The 17572-nt window shown below is 39.4% G+C and overlaps 1 protein-coding gene across 1 annotated transcript in view; it reads right to left on the reverse strand.

Annotated features, from left to right (window-relative positions):
* Positions 1–17364, reverse strand: part of CHRNA5 (cholinergic receptor nicotinic alpha 5 subunit) — a 46534-nt gene extending 29170 nt beyond the window's left edge. Inside the window, exon 1 of the mRNA XM_058542167.1 lies at positions 17102–17364. Coding sequence (XP_058398150.1) covers positions 17102–17204 — 103 coding nt within the window. The 5' untranslated portion in view covers positions 17205–17364. The remainder of the gene's footprint in view (positions 1–17101) is intronic.
* Positions 17365–17572: the final 208 nt, after the last annotated feature.

A 17572-nucleotide genomic window follows, 5' to 3' on the forward strand; every position in this document is an offset into this window, starting at 1 on the left:
CACACTGCTCGTCAAGCCATGCTGTGGCGGCATCCCACATACAAAATAGAGGAAAACTGGCACAGATGTTAGCTCAGGGACAATCTTCCTCAAGCAAAAAGAGGGAGATTGGCAACAGATGTTAGTGCAGGGCCAGTCTTCCTCACACGTGCGTGTGCACACACACCACTCCAGAAAATAACAAGCGTTGGTGAGGATGTGGAGAAATTGGAACCCTTGTGCAGTGTCAGTGGGAATATAAAATGATGCAGCCGCTATGGAAAATAGTATGTCAGTTCCTCAAAAAATTAAAAAATAGATTTACCATATGATCCACAAATCCCACTTCTGGGTATATAGTCCAAAGAATTGAAAGTAGGATCTTGAAAAGATATATTTGCATATCCATATTCTTAGCAGTGTTATTCACAACAGCCAAGAGGTGGAAGCAACCCAAATGTCCATCTATAGATGAATGGATAAACAAAATGTGGTTTATACACACAATGGAATATTACTCAGTCTTAAAAAAAGAAGGAAATGCTGACACATGCTACAACATGGGTGAACCTTGAGGACATTATGCTAAGTGAAATAAGCCAGTCACAAAAGACAAATACTGCACGATTCCACTTACAGAGGCACCTAAAATAATCAAACTCATAGCAACAGGCAGTAGAATGTGGTTACCAGGGGCTGTAGGGAGGGGAAAATGGAGAGTTGTTGTTCAATGGGTATAGAGCTTGTTTTGCAAGATGAAAAGTTCTAGAGATCTGTTGCACAATAATGTGAATATACCTAACACTACTGAACCACACATTTAAAAACGGTTATGATGGTAAATTTTATGCTACGTGTTTTCTAATTAAATATTTTTTTAATTATTAAAAAAAAAAAGTCCAATTGAAACTATCACTCATAGAAATGGCACCTGGGGCCGGCCCCGTGGCTTAGCGGTTAAGTGCGCGTGCTCCGCTGCTGGCGGCCCGGGGCTCGCATCCCGGGCCGCTTCTCCAGCCATGCTGAGGCCACGTCCCACATACGGCAACTAGAAGGATGTGCAGCTACGACATACAACTATCTACTGGGGCTTTGGGGGGAAAAATAAACAAAATTATAAAAAAAAAAAAGAAATGGCATCTGAAATTTCAACAAAAAAGGAGTTTATAATAAATAGCATCAAACAAAAACCTGAACTGAAGAAAACAAAAGGCTTAGAGGGATTTTCAAGAGGTATTGTTAGAGGGGAAAAGGGTGCAGAAAAGAGACTATAACATAATCCTATTTTTGTAAAACAATCAATGATTAAAATCTATCTATCCATATCTATCTAGATATATGACTGAATATGCCTAAAGAAACTTATGGAAGTTTGCATATTAAATTAACAAGAGTAATTAACAAGGGTTATGTGGGAAGATATTGATGTGGGTTGGGGAAGGAGGGGGAGAGAAGAGATGGGAAGGGGAGAGTACAAAAAGGGAAAGGGGAAAAATACCACACTGAGTTAAAAAAACAATTCTCAAGTAGCCACACTCATAACTCATAACCATAGAGTATTAGGAATGGCAGCTAGCATTGGTAGATCTGGAAATTCAACTCAAGCAGGGACCTGAAGAGTACTCTGAATGCTGCATCAAGCTTTACATCGGCTTTTATCCAAGTGTCCCTTCCAGCCAGTCCCTTCACACTGAGGCCTGCTGAATCTTTCTCTTGTCCATCTCCTCTGTCTTTTCTTCCTCCCTCAGTCCAGGGAATTATTTTCTCCAATCAAGGAGAAGCTTTGCTGTTATATATATATACATATATTTGTGTGTGTGTGTATGAGGAAGATCAGCCCTGAGCTAACATCCATGCCAATCCTCCTCTTTTTGCTGAGGAAGACCAGCCCTGAGCTAACATCTATTGCCAATCCTCCTCCTTTTTTTCCCCTTTTTCTCCCCAAAGCCCCAGTAGATAGTCATATGTCATAGCTGCACATCCTTCTAGTTGCTGTATGTGGGATGCCGCCTCAGCAGGGCCCGACAAGCAGTGCGTCGGTGCGCGCCTGGGATCCGAACCCCGGCCGCCAGTAGCAGAGCGCACGCACTTAACCGCTAAGCCATGAGGCCGGCCCCTTTGCTGTTATATTATGAGTCTATGCCAAGTCTCTTCTGTTCCTCACTATGGTCCAGGCTTTTGAAACTCAAAAAGGCAAAAAGGAACTCCTTATCTCCACTGTCTGCTATCACATTCCTTCTCTGAAGTAAGAGCATAGAATTACCTCGTTTGAACAGGTAGGGAGAAGGGCCAAAGGGTAAAAGAAAAAACCATGAACAACATAAAAGGGGCATTAATATTTCAAAAATATTACCTTCTCATACTGATATCCTCAAAACTAAAAATCATCATATTTTTCCCCTCAAGTGATCAGTTCTCGCTATTCAAGATATGACTGTATCAATGAGCTATGCTACTTGAGAACATTTAAAATCAGAAAAATGGCATTATCAGTGTCACAAAGAAATGTTTCTCTCAAATCCCACAAGTTTAAGAACTCGTGTGTGCACTTTTCCCCTTGAGAGCCAGGACATCTCAATGTGGAAATGCAAAGTCTTACACACAGCGTCCATTTCTGCATACATTAGGCTGAGAGACACACTTGGTGCCTGTGATTTGATCTTATTCACAATTTCTTACTATCTCCTTCAACACTGAATCAAGATCAGGAAGCACACTGTTCCCCGCTAGCTGTCCTCTGTGAATGCGAGTGCGTGGACTGGCATTCCGGTGCAACACTGCTTATTTGCACAGCAACACCTTTCCCTGCTGCTCAGAGTTGCTGCTCTGTCAGAGTTGTTCTCAATACACTTCTCCCGTCTATACCAGAGATCACAAAATAATCCTAACTAAAATTAAAATCTCTTCTTCTATAACATGGGTTCTCAGCAATAAAAATAAAATGCTGTCAGGCACACCTCCCTCATACCTACCATGCACAAGCCAGAAGGTGCTTCATGCTCTGCATTAACGGTTTCATCTAACCAAAAAGCAAAATACTGGAACACACACACGTGACAGGAATAGCTCTCCCACATGGCATGTTATTAATATCATGTGATATCCAACACCGTCATTTAATAAAGGAATTCTGTAAATAGTCACTTCTGCTTTCTCTTCAAGCAGAATAACTTGTGCCTGGATTTATAAGCTTCTTACCAATGGCAGGCCTTAAACCTATGTTTGTCACATAGAATTCATTCTACTCTGAATGATACCTCTGGGATCTTGGTCTCTTCTCTGACTTTAGCAACAAAACTCATCAATCTTATACTCTAAAGTGTTATTTTATATTTATTCAAGAAAATAACTGGTTCACCAGAGAGGCCACTGTCCTTTGAAAATGTCACAAATCCTTTCTGGGCTGCCATTATTTGACAAAATTTCACAATAAAATAAACCGTGAGTACTAGGGAATGGATTACTGAGAGGGTGAAATCAGATTTTCAGACAGTCATTGTTTTGCTTTCCTTTTTGGGTAGTAAATGTGAAATCACCATATTTGCAGATTGATTTGTCCCACCACATACAGATTTATACTCTGTATGCATGCTACATTTATGGAAAAATTTTGAATTGTACATTATTATTTATTATCACTGTTTTTGAGCCACTGATCCTTTTCTATAAAATAGGATATAATGCAACACGATAGTAACAACAAGAAAAGGAAAGTAAGCTAATGGAATTAGCTTAAATTATGTGAAGCCTAGCTAAACTCTACACCATCAAGATGTTAGCTAAGACAATAAATTCATTACATGCACAATCCTTAAAAATACAAACATTAAGAATACAATGACGCTTCTTGAAAATAACAATTAATCTTATATTTCAAGATTGTAAAATGTACGCAAAAAATATTATTCCAGTGCTGACCACCTGATAGACCTCAGGGATACTTTTGGTTTTCGAGACACACTTTCAGAAACACGAATAAGCAAAGTCTTTCAGAAACTACTGGCACAAGCACACCTAGCCCTTACTTTTGGGAGAGATTTTTTTTAGAAAGTACCCAACAATTAGACATTTTTCAGGAGGCTGTAAAATTGCATTCAGCAATGGAGATCCTAGAAATTCTACTCTAGCTCTCCATTTATTTATAACAGAGCATCCCAACAGGTCATTTCTAAAGGCACTGCAACTAAAATGAGCTTAAGGAAAAAGGCAGATGGTTTTTATGGAATTTGTATCTCCAGTGCAGACTTCTCCTGCCAGTCTGTTACTGAGCAATGCGCTTGCTCTGCTCATCACGATCTGAACCAATTAATCACAATGAGTTAGGGATCGAGAAAGGAAGTTTAATTAGATTACATTAGTCGGCAAATCAGAAGATGGGTGATTAATGTCTCAAAAAAACCCATTTTCAAGGATTACAGAATCTTGAGGCAGCTATATAGGGAAACTGGGCAGTGAGGAGGGGGTTCAGGGATGTTGATCTCCAGGCATGACAGGCTCCAGGCATTACATTGTTCCATTCTTCTGTCAGCTGTGATGGATACCTTGTAGGTGTGTTTGCCGCCTGTGGTCAGCCTGTTCCTGGAGAGAAACTCATAGAACAAAGTTTTAATTTATCAAGCTCAGGGAGCACTCGGGGAGTACATATGTAAGAGGAGGCCATAAATCCAGAGAGCATGTGAATTCTTTTAGAGTACATGCAGAGCAGTGAGCAGTCACACAGAGGAGGGCCTGGAGTATCTGGCGTAATAAGATGGCCTCACTTATGCTCACTTACAAGTCCACACCTGAATACCCATTTCCCACTTACCAAAAAAATTCATATTCAAATCATTTAGTGAAACTGCATACAGTAGTCCCCCCTTATCCATGGGGATACATTCCAAGCCCCCCAGGGGATGCCTGAAACTGTGGATAGTACCGAACTCTATATATACTATGTTTTTTCCTACACATACATACCTACGATAAAGTTTAATTTATAAATTAGGCACAGTAAGAGATTAACAACAATAACTAATAATAAAGTAGAACAATTATAACAATATACTGTAATAAAAGTTACTGTAGATCTTTGCAACCTCAGCATATGATGTTTTTTCTTTCCTTATATAAGTCTAGAACTTTCACCTTTTCACTTAAAGGAAGCACTTTATGGCTTCTCTTTGGCATATCTCAATTGCCAGCATCACTTCTCTTGTGCTTTGAGACCATTATTAAGTAAAATAACGATTGTGAACACAAGCACTGTGATACCACAACAGTCGATCTGATAACCGACAGGGCTACTAAGTGACTACCAGGTGGGTGGCATGTACAGTGTGGATACACTGGACAAAAGGATGACTCATGTCCCACACGGGAAGGCCTGAGATTTCATCACGCTACTCAGAAGGGCTAGCAATTTAAAACTTATGAACTGTTTATTTCTGGAATTTTCCATTTCATATTTTCGGACTGCAGCTGACCACAGGTAACTGAAACCACAAAGTGAAAGCACAGATAAGGGGGAACTACTGTATAGTCTCAAAGAAATGTAACCTTGCTCCTTAATTTTAGTATGGTGAAGAAGAAAGGAAATAGCACTGCAAAACTAAAAACCTTAACCTGAATACTCAGCACCACTAATTACCTGTTAACTTCCATCCGCCACAATTCTCTAATCTATATGAAATAAGGACATCTTAAAGGCACCACAAACTCAACATGTCCAAAAACAAATTCATGATCTTCCCCAAAATGGTCCCCTGACAGTATTCCCCATCACAATGAGTGGTTCCATCACCTGCCTTAGTTCAACAATTTAAAAACCTAGGAGTCATCTTTCACACCACCTTCTCCCTTATCACATATCCAATCCACCAGGAAACTGTTGACTTTACCTCCTAAATATTTCTCAAATCCATCCATTTCTTACCACCCCCACTGCCACCATCCTAGCACAAGCTATCTTATCTCTCATCAGGACTAGAGCAAGCCTACGACCCTATGTGGTCTCCACGCAGCTTCTCAGACCCCCTCCAATTGGTTCTCTGTGCAAATACCCAAGTAATCTTTTCAAAATGCAGATATGCTGTTACCCCCTTGCTTAAAATCCTTCTGTAGCTTTCATTATTTAAGACAGACCAAAATCGATAAGGCCAAATGCTTCTTCTGGTGTGCCTCTCCCCTTTGCTCTCTGCTCCAGCCACACCGACAGCTCAGCTTCTCAAACACACCACACTATTCCCTCCTATAAGAAGTGCTCTTCTTCCCTGTCTGAGATGCTCTCCCTCCCCCTTCACCTATCTAACTCCCACTCATCCTTCAGATTTCAACTCAAGCATCCCTTCTTCAGGAACTCTTCCCTGCCCCAAAGTCTCCATTAGGTTCCTCTGCATAGAACCATGTTGCTTATCTGGGGTGTAATTACACAATCTTGGGTGTATTTGATTCAAGTCTATCTTTTGCACTATGGTGTAAACTAATGGCAGCAGGTACTGTGTTCTATTCATCATTATAACCCCAATTCCTAATAACATACTGGCACATAGTAGGTGCTCAGTTTGTTGAATGAATATATAAATGAATAAATGAGTCAGTACCATCTGACAATTCCCATTTATCTCTAACGATTCAGAATGTTATCACTGGTTGTGAAGCAGCAATAACAAGAGCTATACAAATTTGCTGTTAAAGACTATGAGTCACTAGACTCAGCCTCTTGAGGCCAGAGACCTTGTCTTACTCAGACGTGAACATAAAGAGAGGCAACATAACTGGCTAAGAGCTCAGAATTTTAAGCCAGACAGGTTGGGTTCCATCTAACCTCTAATACTTACTGTCTGACCTGAAGGCAAGTTACTTAACTTCTTTGTATATCAGTTTCTTCATCTGTAAAGCTGGTATAAAATAGTACCTACCTCATAAGGTTATTGTGAGGATTAAATAAAATTGTGCCTATAAGTGCCAGCACAAGGTCATTCTTATTTTTCCACAAATGATTGTTAAAGTGATGGTAACTGACAGTCCTCAAAAGGCAAATACACAAAAATAGTGCAATCAAAACAATCATTGCCTGTAGAGCTACTGATTTCTACCTAAAACTTCCCTGATAGCTCAGCGAAGATCATCTCCCTACAGATTACCCTAGGCAACGGAACCTTGCAAAAATACGAAGGAAGAATGTGGCTGTGGCACTGGGCACTCTCAACACAATGCAATGACAGTTCAATAAAAAGCTTTCCTGAAGTCTACATCCTTTAAAGCTAATAATAATAATTAGAATATCAACCTACCAAGAGCACATAAATCATGTATCTCAGAAAAACAAGAGGAACCAAGCAGTGAAGCACACTAAAAATAAGATAAGAAAAAAAAAAATGAATGGGGCAATTCTCTGTGGTAGTTAAAAATACAATTAACAAGAGAAAAACTAAATTGAATACCTAACAGGTAGAAAAATGAATAATGGCATTAACACTTTGAAGGATTTAAATTTGGGCTTTACAAATTCAATTTTAACTCTGAGTATTACTCTAGTATTGTCTCAAGTTTAAGGAATTAGGAGAATGACTTACCAAAAAATTTCACTTTCAAGGCATTTAGTGAAACCACATATATTTTCAAAGAAATGTAACCTTGCTCCTTAATTTTAGTGTGGTGAGTAAGAAAGGACACAGAACTGCAAAGCTGAAAAACTTAATTTGAATACTTGGCACCACTAATGAGCTGTTAACCTCTATATGCTACAATTTTCTAATCTACATAAATAAAGATATCTGTTGGCAAAATGTCAATAATTGTTAAAAGTGTATGGCAAGAATTCTTCAATTCATTATACTTGAACATTTTTGTTTATGTTTGAATTTTTCCATTGTAAAACATTAATAAAAAGGATAATTTGTGCTTAGCTGCCTCATTGTTGTGCAGATAAAATGAAATAAAGTACATTATCTTATTATGTCAGGTAGTGTCTAGGTAGTTTAAATTTTTCTATAGTCTTCTCCACTAAATTCAGTATGTAGCCAAAAAAATAGATAACTAAGGATTTTTAAAACCAATTCTAGGAAGATAAGACATGATAGTGTCCTCTATTAGCATTCTCCCTTGAAGAAACATGATTTTCTTATCAAAAAGTGTTGGAAAAAAAATCAACCAAGGTATTCTACAGCTAAATATGAATATTAGCAGTCTTTTGCCAATCCTCAGATAAAGATAAATTAATAGACAACATCTGCTATTTTAAATTTCTTGCATAAATTCTTAAATCTTTAGCATCTGCTGCAACCTGGGTATATTACAGCCTAACATGTGGTAAACACTTAAATTCATTCGTTCATTCAACAAATGTTAAGTGGCTGCTTACTGTGCCAGCCTTTGTGCTAGGTGCTGGGCATAAAGCAGACAATTCTAGTGCCTACCTTCCTGGGGTACAAATTTGCATATTTACTTATTTTCATTATATCATAATTACAAAGTTTTATGGCTGTGCAGAGAATACCCCACAATGTGAATGGCATTCCCTGATACTGTAAGGTGCACAACCTGCATATCTGAACACAGCTGCAGCCCTGGAGTCTGACACAGGATTTCTCAGCTCAGCACCGTTGACATTTTGGGCTGGATAATTTTCTTTTGTGGGGGGCTGTCCTATGCACTATACGATGTTTGGCAGCATCCCTGGCTTCTACCCACTATATACATCCTTCCCACAATGTGACAACCAAAAATATCTTCAGACATTGCCAAACGTCCTGGGGGGTAGGGGGCAGTCCAAAACTACCCCTGGTTGAGAACCACCAGTCAAACATTAGTAGCTATTAAGTAGTAGAGATGGAACTAGGACCCAGGTTTTCGTTTTTCTCAAAATATAGCCACGGGCCAGCCACGTGGTGTAGTGGTTAAGTTTGGTGTGCTCTGCTTCAGTGGCCCAGGTTCACAGGTTTGGATCCCTGGCACGGACCTACACCACTCATCAGCCATGCTGTGGCAGTGACTCACATAAAAAATAGAGGAAGACTGGCACAGATGTTAGCTCAGGGCTAGTCTTCCTCAAGCAAAAAAAAAAAAAAGGAGGAGGATTGGCAACAGATGTTAGTTCAGTGCAAATCTTCCTCAGCAAAAAAAAGAAAACCAGTCATGCATCACTGGTGCATGAAGGGATAGTTCTGAGAAATGCATTATTAGGCGATTTTATCATTGTGCAAACATCATAGAGTGTACTTACACAAACACAGATGGTATAGCCTACTATACTACACACCTAGGCTATATGGTAGTAACCTTAAGGGACCACCGTCATACATGCAATCCATCGTTTACTGAAACATCATTATGTGGCACATGACTGTAATACTTTAATCACAAAAGTAACGTATGATCATTGTCAAGATTCAAACCAGAAGTACATAGTAATGAGTAAGAATTCTCCCTCTCCTCCTTCCCATCTCCCTTCCTCCAAGGGTAACCACTGTTAAGTTTGATGTGTAGGCATTTTTATACACACACACACACACACACACACACGAGGAAGAGCAAATACTTTCCTCTTTTTAAGTTCTGTGACTTGCTTTTTTCATTCAATACTATATGTCAGTATGTATCTATCCATCTCCACTCTCTCCTCATAAGCTACAAAGCAGTCTGTTATGGATGTATCATAATTTATTTAAGCTTTCACCACTGATGGGCATTTATATAGTCTTCAATTTTTGGTTATTTCCAACAATGCTACAATGTAAAAACGCTGTAGTTAACATACTTGTACATCTATTTTTCCACACTTATACTAGGATTTCTATAGCACTGACTCTTAGAAATGGAACTGCTGAGTCAAGGGTATACATATACGTTTTAAATTTTGCTAGGTACTGCCAATAGCTTTCCCTTTCTTCTCCACAGGCTGCCACAAGAATGAAAAATACATCTAAAAAAGTTTGTAGAAGTGATCTATATTATATATCCCCAGTTCATAATTCAGGTATTCCTGGAGTAGTTAATCCTCTCCTCTAAGTCTCCTTGTACTTTTAAGTTAACAGAAAGTGACTTCTAGTCCTTTTTTAAAAAATCCTCTTTGCAGCAGTCCTAGGAGAGCTATTTTAAGCAACAGGAAGATAAAATAGTGAACATAATCAACCATTTTGTAAATGAGAAGAAATGTGTGCCATATCCAACATTTTCAAAGTGACAACTATGCTTACCAATCATTATTTTAAGTATTACAGATGAAATGCAGAGGGTTATTTTTTTTCACTCCAGGATTTTCATTATATTTTCTATTGATTTTTATTACAGAATTATAGGATAAAATTTCTCTGTAACTGATATGCTTTAGTAAACCTAATTTAATATCTTGCCCTGACTCCCAGAAAACTTGCAGTCAGAAAATGACCTTAGGCAGTGTTAAATTTAGGTCCAGTCAATAGTTCTCAAGGAGAAGAGACAACTTTCACACTCAAAAAAAAAGTTTAAGCATCATCAGATCAAGTAATGCAGAGTTCACTCTTAATTTGATAAACCTTTCAACAGGCAATAAATATATATTATGAGCTAAGACATTTATAGTGTTACGAATTAAAACACTAAGGGTACATGAAGTTGCCTCAGTTCACTATAGCCTGTATGACTTGGATAAGATTCTAGCAAATTTCCTCCTTACAACTGTCCAATTATGAATGAATACTGAGGACTGAAAAGAAATACGGAAAAGTGAAGACAGCTGCTAGTTGTTAGGATGGTGCTCGTTTTCTTAGTTTCTATTGGTCTTCTGTTGTTTGGGCTATAGTTCATCACAAATTCACTATTTCCATAATTACCATCATCGGATGCTCCTGAGAATTCACCCAATTGATATGAATGGAAAACTGTCTATAAGCTTGCTACTCTAAGTGGGATACTCTGACCAGCAACATCTACATCACATGGGTGCTTGGTAGAAATGCAGGATCTCAGGCCCCACCTCTGACCTACTGAATCAGCGTCTGCATTCTAACAACATCCCCGGGGGGGGCTTCTGTGCACATTAAAGCTTGAGAAGCCCTGGCCTACAAGACTTAGAGCAGTGATTCTCAAGGGGTGGGGAAGTGAGGGGAACAATTTTGTCCCCCCTCTTGTTTTTTTTTTTGCGAGGAAGGTCGGCCCCAAGCTAACATCCAATGCCGATCCTCCTCTTTTTTGCTGAGGAAGATTGGCCCTGAGCTAACATCCATGCCCATCTTCCTCTACTTTATATGGGACACCGCACAGCATGGCATGACAAGCAGTGCGTCGGTGCACGCCAGGGATCCGAACCAGCGAACCCCAGGCCACAGAAGCGGAGTGCGCGCACCCAACCACTTGCGCCACTGGGCCAGCCCCTAAGGCACATTTGACAATATCTGGAGACATTTTTTGGTGGGTGCTACTGGCATCTCGTGGATAGAGGCCAGGGATGCTGCCAAACAACCTACAAGGCACAGGACAGTCTCCCATAAAAAAGAATTATCCAGACCCAAATGTCAGAGGTTGAGAAACCCTGACCCAGAGGAGAAATAGTTTTGCCCAATTCCATACATACATCGGCAATTGTAAAATAAAAATAAAATCAAAAGTTCAGACTGCCCTTTTTATCAGAATTCAAATATCATATTTAATTTCTATTTTTACTGGTAAAAGGCTATATTTTATAATTTTACTTTAGAAGAAAAGAGTACGAGGTCACTGAATCACAGTTAGGAGAAACAATATCATGCTTCCCCAAAAGGTAAATAGAACATTTATTTATTTTTTTATTGAAGTATAATTGACATACAATGTCCTATTACTTTCAGGTGTCCATCATAGTGATTCGATATTTATATATACTATGAAATGATCACCACGACATCTAGTTACCATCTGTTATCATACAAAGTTATTACAATATTATTAACTATATTCCCTATGCTGTACAGTATATCTCCATGACTTATTTATTTTCTAACTGGAAGTTTGTACCTTTTAATCCCCTTCACCTATTTTGCCTACCTCCCAACCCCTCCCTCCTCTAATAACCACCAGTTTGTTTCCTGTATCTATGATTTCGTTACATCTTAATTGTTCATTTGTTTTGTTTTTTATATTCCACATATAAGTGAAATCATACAGTGTTTGTCTTTCTCTATCTGACTTATTTCACTTAGCATAATACACACTAGGTCCATCCATGTTGTCACAAATGGCAAGATTTCATCCTGTTTTATGGCTGAATTATATATGTTATGCTATATAATTATATATATGTTATATAACATGTTATATAATTATATATGTATATATACGTGTGTGTGTATATATACATAGATATATACACACACACACCACATCTTCTTTATCCATTTATCTATCGATGGGCACTTATGTTGCTTCCATATCTTGGCTATTGCAAATAATGCTGCAATGAACATAGGGGTGCATATATCTCTTCTAATTAGTGTTTTTGTTTTTTTCAGATAAATACCCAGAAGTGGAACTGCTGGATCACATGGTAGTTCTATTTTTAATTTTTTGAGGAACCTCCATACTTTTTTTTTTATTAGTGGCTGCACCAATTTCCAACACACAGTGTACAAAGATTCCCTTTTCTCCACATCCTCACCAACACTTGTTTTTTTTTTTTTTTTTTTGAGAATAGCCATTCTGACAGTTGTTAGGTGATATCTCATTGTGGTTTTGATTTGCATTTTCCTGATGATTAGCGATGTTGAGCATCTTTTCATGTGCCTGTTGGCCATCTCTCTCTCTTCTTTGGAAAAATGTCTATTCAAATCCTCTGCCCATTTTTTCAATTGGGTTCCTTTTTATATTAAGCTGTGTAACTTTATATATTTTGGATATTAACCCCTTATCAGAGGCATGATTTGCAAATATTGTCTCCCATTCAGTAGGTTGCCTTTCTGTTTCGTTGATGCTTTCCTTCACTGTGCAATGGCTTTTTTAGTTTGATGCAGTCCCACTTGTTTATTTTTGCTTTTGTTGTCCTTGCCTGAGGAGACTGGTCCAAAAAAATATTGCTAAGACTAATGTCAAAGAGTTGACTCCCTACATTTTCTTCTAGGAGTTTTATGGTTTTAGGTCTTACATTCAAGTCTTTAATCTGTTTTGAATTTATTTTTGTATATGGTGTAAGATAGTGGTCCGGCTTTCCCAACACCACTTATTGAAGAGAATGTCTTTTCCCCATTGTATATTCTTGCCTCCTTTGTCATAGTTTAACTGACCATATACGTGTGGGTTTATTTCTGGATTCTCTATTCTATTCCATTGATCAATTTGTCTGTTTTTGTGCCAGTACCACACTGTTTTGATTACTAGAGCTTTGTGGTATAGTTTGAAATCAGGGAGCATGATGCCTCCAGCTTGTTCTTCTTTCTCAAGATTGCTTTGGCTATTTGGGGTCTTTTGTGGTTCCATACAAATTTTAGGATTGTTTGTTCCTCTTCTGTGAAAAACGCCATTGGTATTTTGATAGAGATTGCATTCAATCTGTAGAGTGCTTTGGGTAGTATGGACATTTTAACAATATTAATTCTTCCAATCCATGAGCATGGAATATCTTTCCATTTATTTGCGTCATCTTCAATTTCTTTCATCAATGTCTTATAGTTTTCAGAGGACAGGTCTTTCACCTCCTTGGTTAAACTTACTCCTAGGTATTTTATTCTTTTTGATGTAACTGTAAATGGGATTGTTTTCTTAATTTCTCTGTCTCATAGCTCATTATTAGTTATTAGTCTTCCAATACTATGTTGAATAAAAGTGGTGAGAGTGAGCATCCTAGTCCTGTTCCTGAACTTAGAGGAAAAGCTTTCAGCTTTTCATCATTGAGTATGACGTTAGCTGTGGGTTTATCATATATGGCCTTTATTATGTTGAGGTACATTCCTTCTATACCCACTTTGTTGAGAGGGAAACAGAACATTTAAATTAAAACTTTAGTTACAGAGCAAAAAAAGGATCACTAAAAATAATCTCATATCCTATCGTCATTATAAAACTATACCTATGCTATTCTGGAGAGCATATTTCTAAAGAAACAATTTGTAAACTTTTTTCTTTTTTTTTTTTTTTTAAGATTTTATTTATTTATTTATTTTCCCCCCAAAGCCCCAGTAGATAGTTGTATGTCATAGCTGCACATCCTTCTAGTTGCTGTATGTGGGACGCGGCCTCAGCATGGCCGGAGATGCGGTGTGTTGGTGCGCGCCCGGGATCCAAACCCGGGCCGCCAGCAGCGGAGCACGCGCACTTAACCGCTAAGCCATGGGGCTGGCCCCTGTAAACTTTTTTCAAAAATTACTCCAATATTTACCAACTCTCATTAGACATGTTTATTTAATATTAAACTTAAAATTACATCTGAAAAAATTTAATTCCAATTCTTAGGGGAAAAGGATAATGCTATTAGAAGAAAAATGTTCTGTATTGAAATTACTGTACTAAAAATTCATATCCTAATTATAAAAAATTACTTGCTAAATGCAATTTGAAAATCTTTCAAAGTTCCATTGGCAGGTTACTGTATCAGGAGTATACAGTACACAAATAAAATCCTACCTTCCAGGTGCTGGCTCACAGAGCATACTTAGTATTTGCAAGGAAACCAAAATAATTTTTAATTTTAAATAAAATTGTGTAAAATGTTTACCTAAGGACATGAGGCACCTAGATACTCTTTGGGATGTAATCATAACGAAAGTAGAGATGACAGCCACTATGTGTGTTCTGTTAGCTTCTAAAAATGTTAATGAAAATGACTAAAGGTGAAAAGAAAAAAATCTTTCATAGCTCTCATTTTCTATGAAATAATTATCTTATTTCCCTTTGAAACAAAACTCAGCACTACATATACTAAATATAACGTTTCAACCATTTAAAATGTCACACAACTACACAGCTAAGAAATATAACCAATGACTATCTAATTTCCATAAATCACTGTCCCAATCATGGTTAAGTCAGTTTAAAAGGCCTGTATTATCTTAATGTACTAGTTAATTATCTATTCTTTAATAAAGACAAAATTGCCTCTTGAGCCACTTTTCACAGTTCTGTGATCTTCCATCAGCCAAATAAGTATGGCTGCTGGCAGACTAGACATTTTCTTTTCCTGGGGATTGGCTCACAGAAAACCTGAGGAAGAGTTATTAGTAAGACTCTAAGATGAATATGAAAACAATAAAATGTAAATATAAAAGTAATTATGATTGAAAGGACCTAAAAACCATCTACTGGCACCCTCTCATTTTAAAGAGGGAGAAATAAAGGATCAGCAGGGTCAAGCAATATGCTCCAGGAAACAAAGCAAGTCAGTGGCAGGTCTTCTGACTCCAGACACTCCTTTCAGCCACTCTACATTCAAAGGCAGTTATACACAAAAGCACATCAACATTTAGGAGCAAGTGTGCAATTCCATCGCCCATTCAATGTTGCTTTGTTCTTCAAACGATCACTTACTAAGCATACAGGGAATCTTGGGATTTTAGAGCTGGAGGGAGGTACCATTAATGATCCCTCATCTTACAGATGAGGAAACTAATATCCAGAGAGATATTACTTTTCCATTCATTCATCCACAAACATTTACTGGACTCCTACAATAAGCTAGGTCTTAGAGACAACAAAAATAAACAGGACGAGATCACAGTTCTTAAGGAGCTCACATGGGACAAAGAGAAAAGAAAATACAAATGTAATACAACGAGATGGGTATCATAAGAGAGGTATTCACTAAGTAGAATGGGGGCAGAAAGAAGGAATTAATCAGCTCTGATTGTTTGGATATGACACTCAACACCATGCATGAACAGATGACTATTTACACTATTTAATGTTTGGCTACCATGTTTTATACTGAAACAGACGAAAAAAGTTCCCCTTTCACCAAAAGGGAACTACTGTTTTCTAGAGTATCAGGCACAGCACCTGGCATTTCATACATGTTACTTAATTCTGAAAACGACTCAGAGGTAAGCAGTATCATCCTCCTTTTTCCAAAGAAGAAAGACAGCTGAGACAGGCTTGTCCAAGTCAAGATACATCAATGACATAATTTGAACCCAGGTTTGTCTGGCTCCAAAATCGCATTCCTTTCTCTCTATTAATATGACTCTCTCTGCACAGGATTCTCTTTATTTGTTTAAATCACCCCTCCACATTATTTCTCTTCAGTCTACATTAAGCAATACATCCTGCAATAAATAATTCTCATATTCAAGATTATTACTTTCTAGATCAGAAATCATAGCTTAAAACCCTTAAAGAAGAAACAAGAAAAGGTTCTTACATCCAAATAATGTTTTCTCTTTTTAAGAAACTCATGACAAAACCTGAAATACTGATGTAGCGAACTTCCGGCTTTTATCTCTTGCTTAGAGGATTCTTACCTTCTCTACGTCTAGATCACGCCAGAGGTCCTCCATAAATGGTAGTATTTTTCCTCAAGGTTGAGAGGACTGACTCATTTTGAAACTTTCTAAAGCACTTGAAATTTGAAGAAGTACTAAGCATTTTTCTTTTGTTGTTTCTATTCCTGTCCAAAACATCTTGACGTACAGTAGGCTGGGGAAAAAAAGCTCTGCTCTAAGGAGTTAATGAGGAATTTAGGATGCAAACGATTGACCCGGCAGCCAGGGAAGTCGGCTGCCTAGCATTCTATAACTCACACATTTCATCTTCGGGCAAAGGAAAGATTTTCCAACGCTGCGGGGGGAGGAAGGGAGCAAGGGGCCGCAGACCAAGTCTCAACCCTAGTATTAAACCCAAAGCGCCTCCACACCCGCCCGTGAGTCAAGTAACTGTGGGAAGCCCAGCTGAAACCACGAAGGAAAGCCCTGCTCAAGAACAATGGCATCTTTTACTGAAAAAGTCGTATCGAAGTATATCCTAAGTCACCCAGCGGTGTCCAGTGACGCGCGTCATGGAACAAAAAACAAAGTGGCCTTTTCTCTGCATTTAAATGAACATATCTGGGCATGTAAACTGAAACCTCACTCCAAGCCTCCAGGAGGAAAAAATAACCGCAGCAAGGTTGTCCGCGCGGGCGGGAGCCTCGCGGCTCTCCGGGCACCGGCGTGTGGCTGCCCCGGCCGCCCCGCGCCCCTCGACCGCCCGCGCCGTCCAGGCTCACCTCCGGGCGCGCCGCGCCCCGCGACCAGCTGAAGAAGGAGGAGGAGGCGGAGCGGGCGCGACGCGAGGAAGAGGACCGGGGGCCCGGACCCCCGCGCCGCCATCGTCCCGGACCCGCGCGGGAACGCAGGGAGCCGCCGCGAGACGGCCGCGCGGGGAACACGGACTCGAGGAGGACGGAGAGGGGAGTGCGGGTCGGAGCCAAGTGACAGCAGAGGGTGCAGAGCGGCCGCTCAGCGCCTCAGCTCCCGCCGGGGCAGTCACCTCAACCCCGCGCTCTTCCGCGCGCTCAGCGCGCAGGGGGAGGCTCGCTGCGCCTGGCCCCGCCCCGCTGGCCTCTGGCCCCGCCCTGTCGTCTCATAGCCCCGCCTCTGTTCCGCCCAATCGGTTCCCCGGCCCGCCTTTAGTCCCACCCCGTCTGCCTCTAGCTCCGCCTTTTCCACACCTGGCCCCGCCCCATCACCCTGGCCAC

The sequence above is a fragment of the Diceros bicornis genome, chromosome 5 (genome assembly GCF_020826845.1).
Source record: "Diceros bicornis minor isolate mBicDic1 chromosome 5, mDicBic1.mat.cur, whole genome shotgun sequence".
In the NCBI taxonomy this organism is placed as follows: domain Eukaryota; kingdom Metazoa; phylum Chordata; class Mammalia; order Perissodactyla; family Rhinocerotidae; genus Diceros; species Diceros bicornis.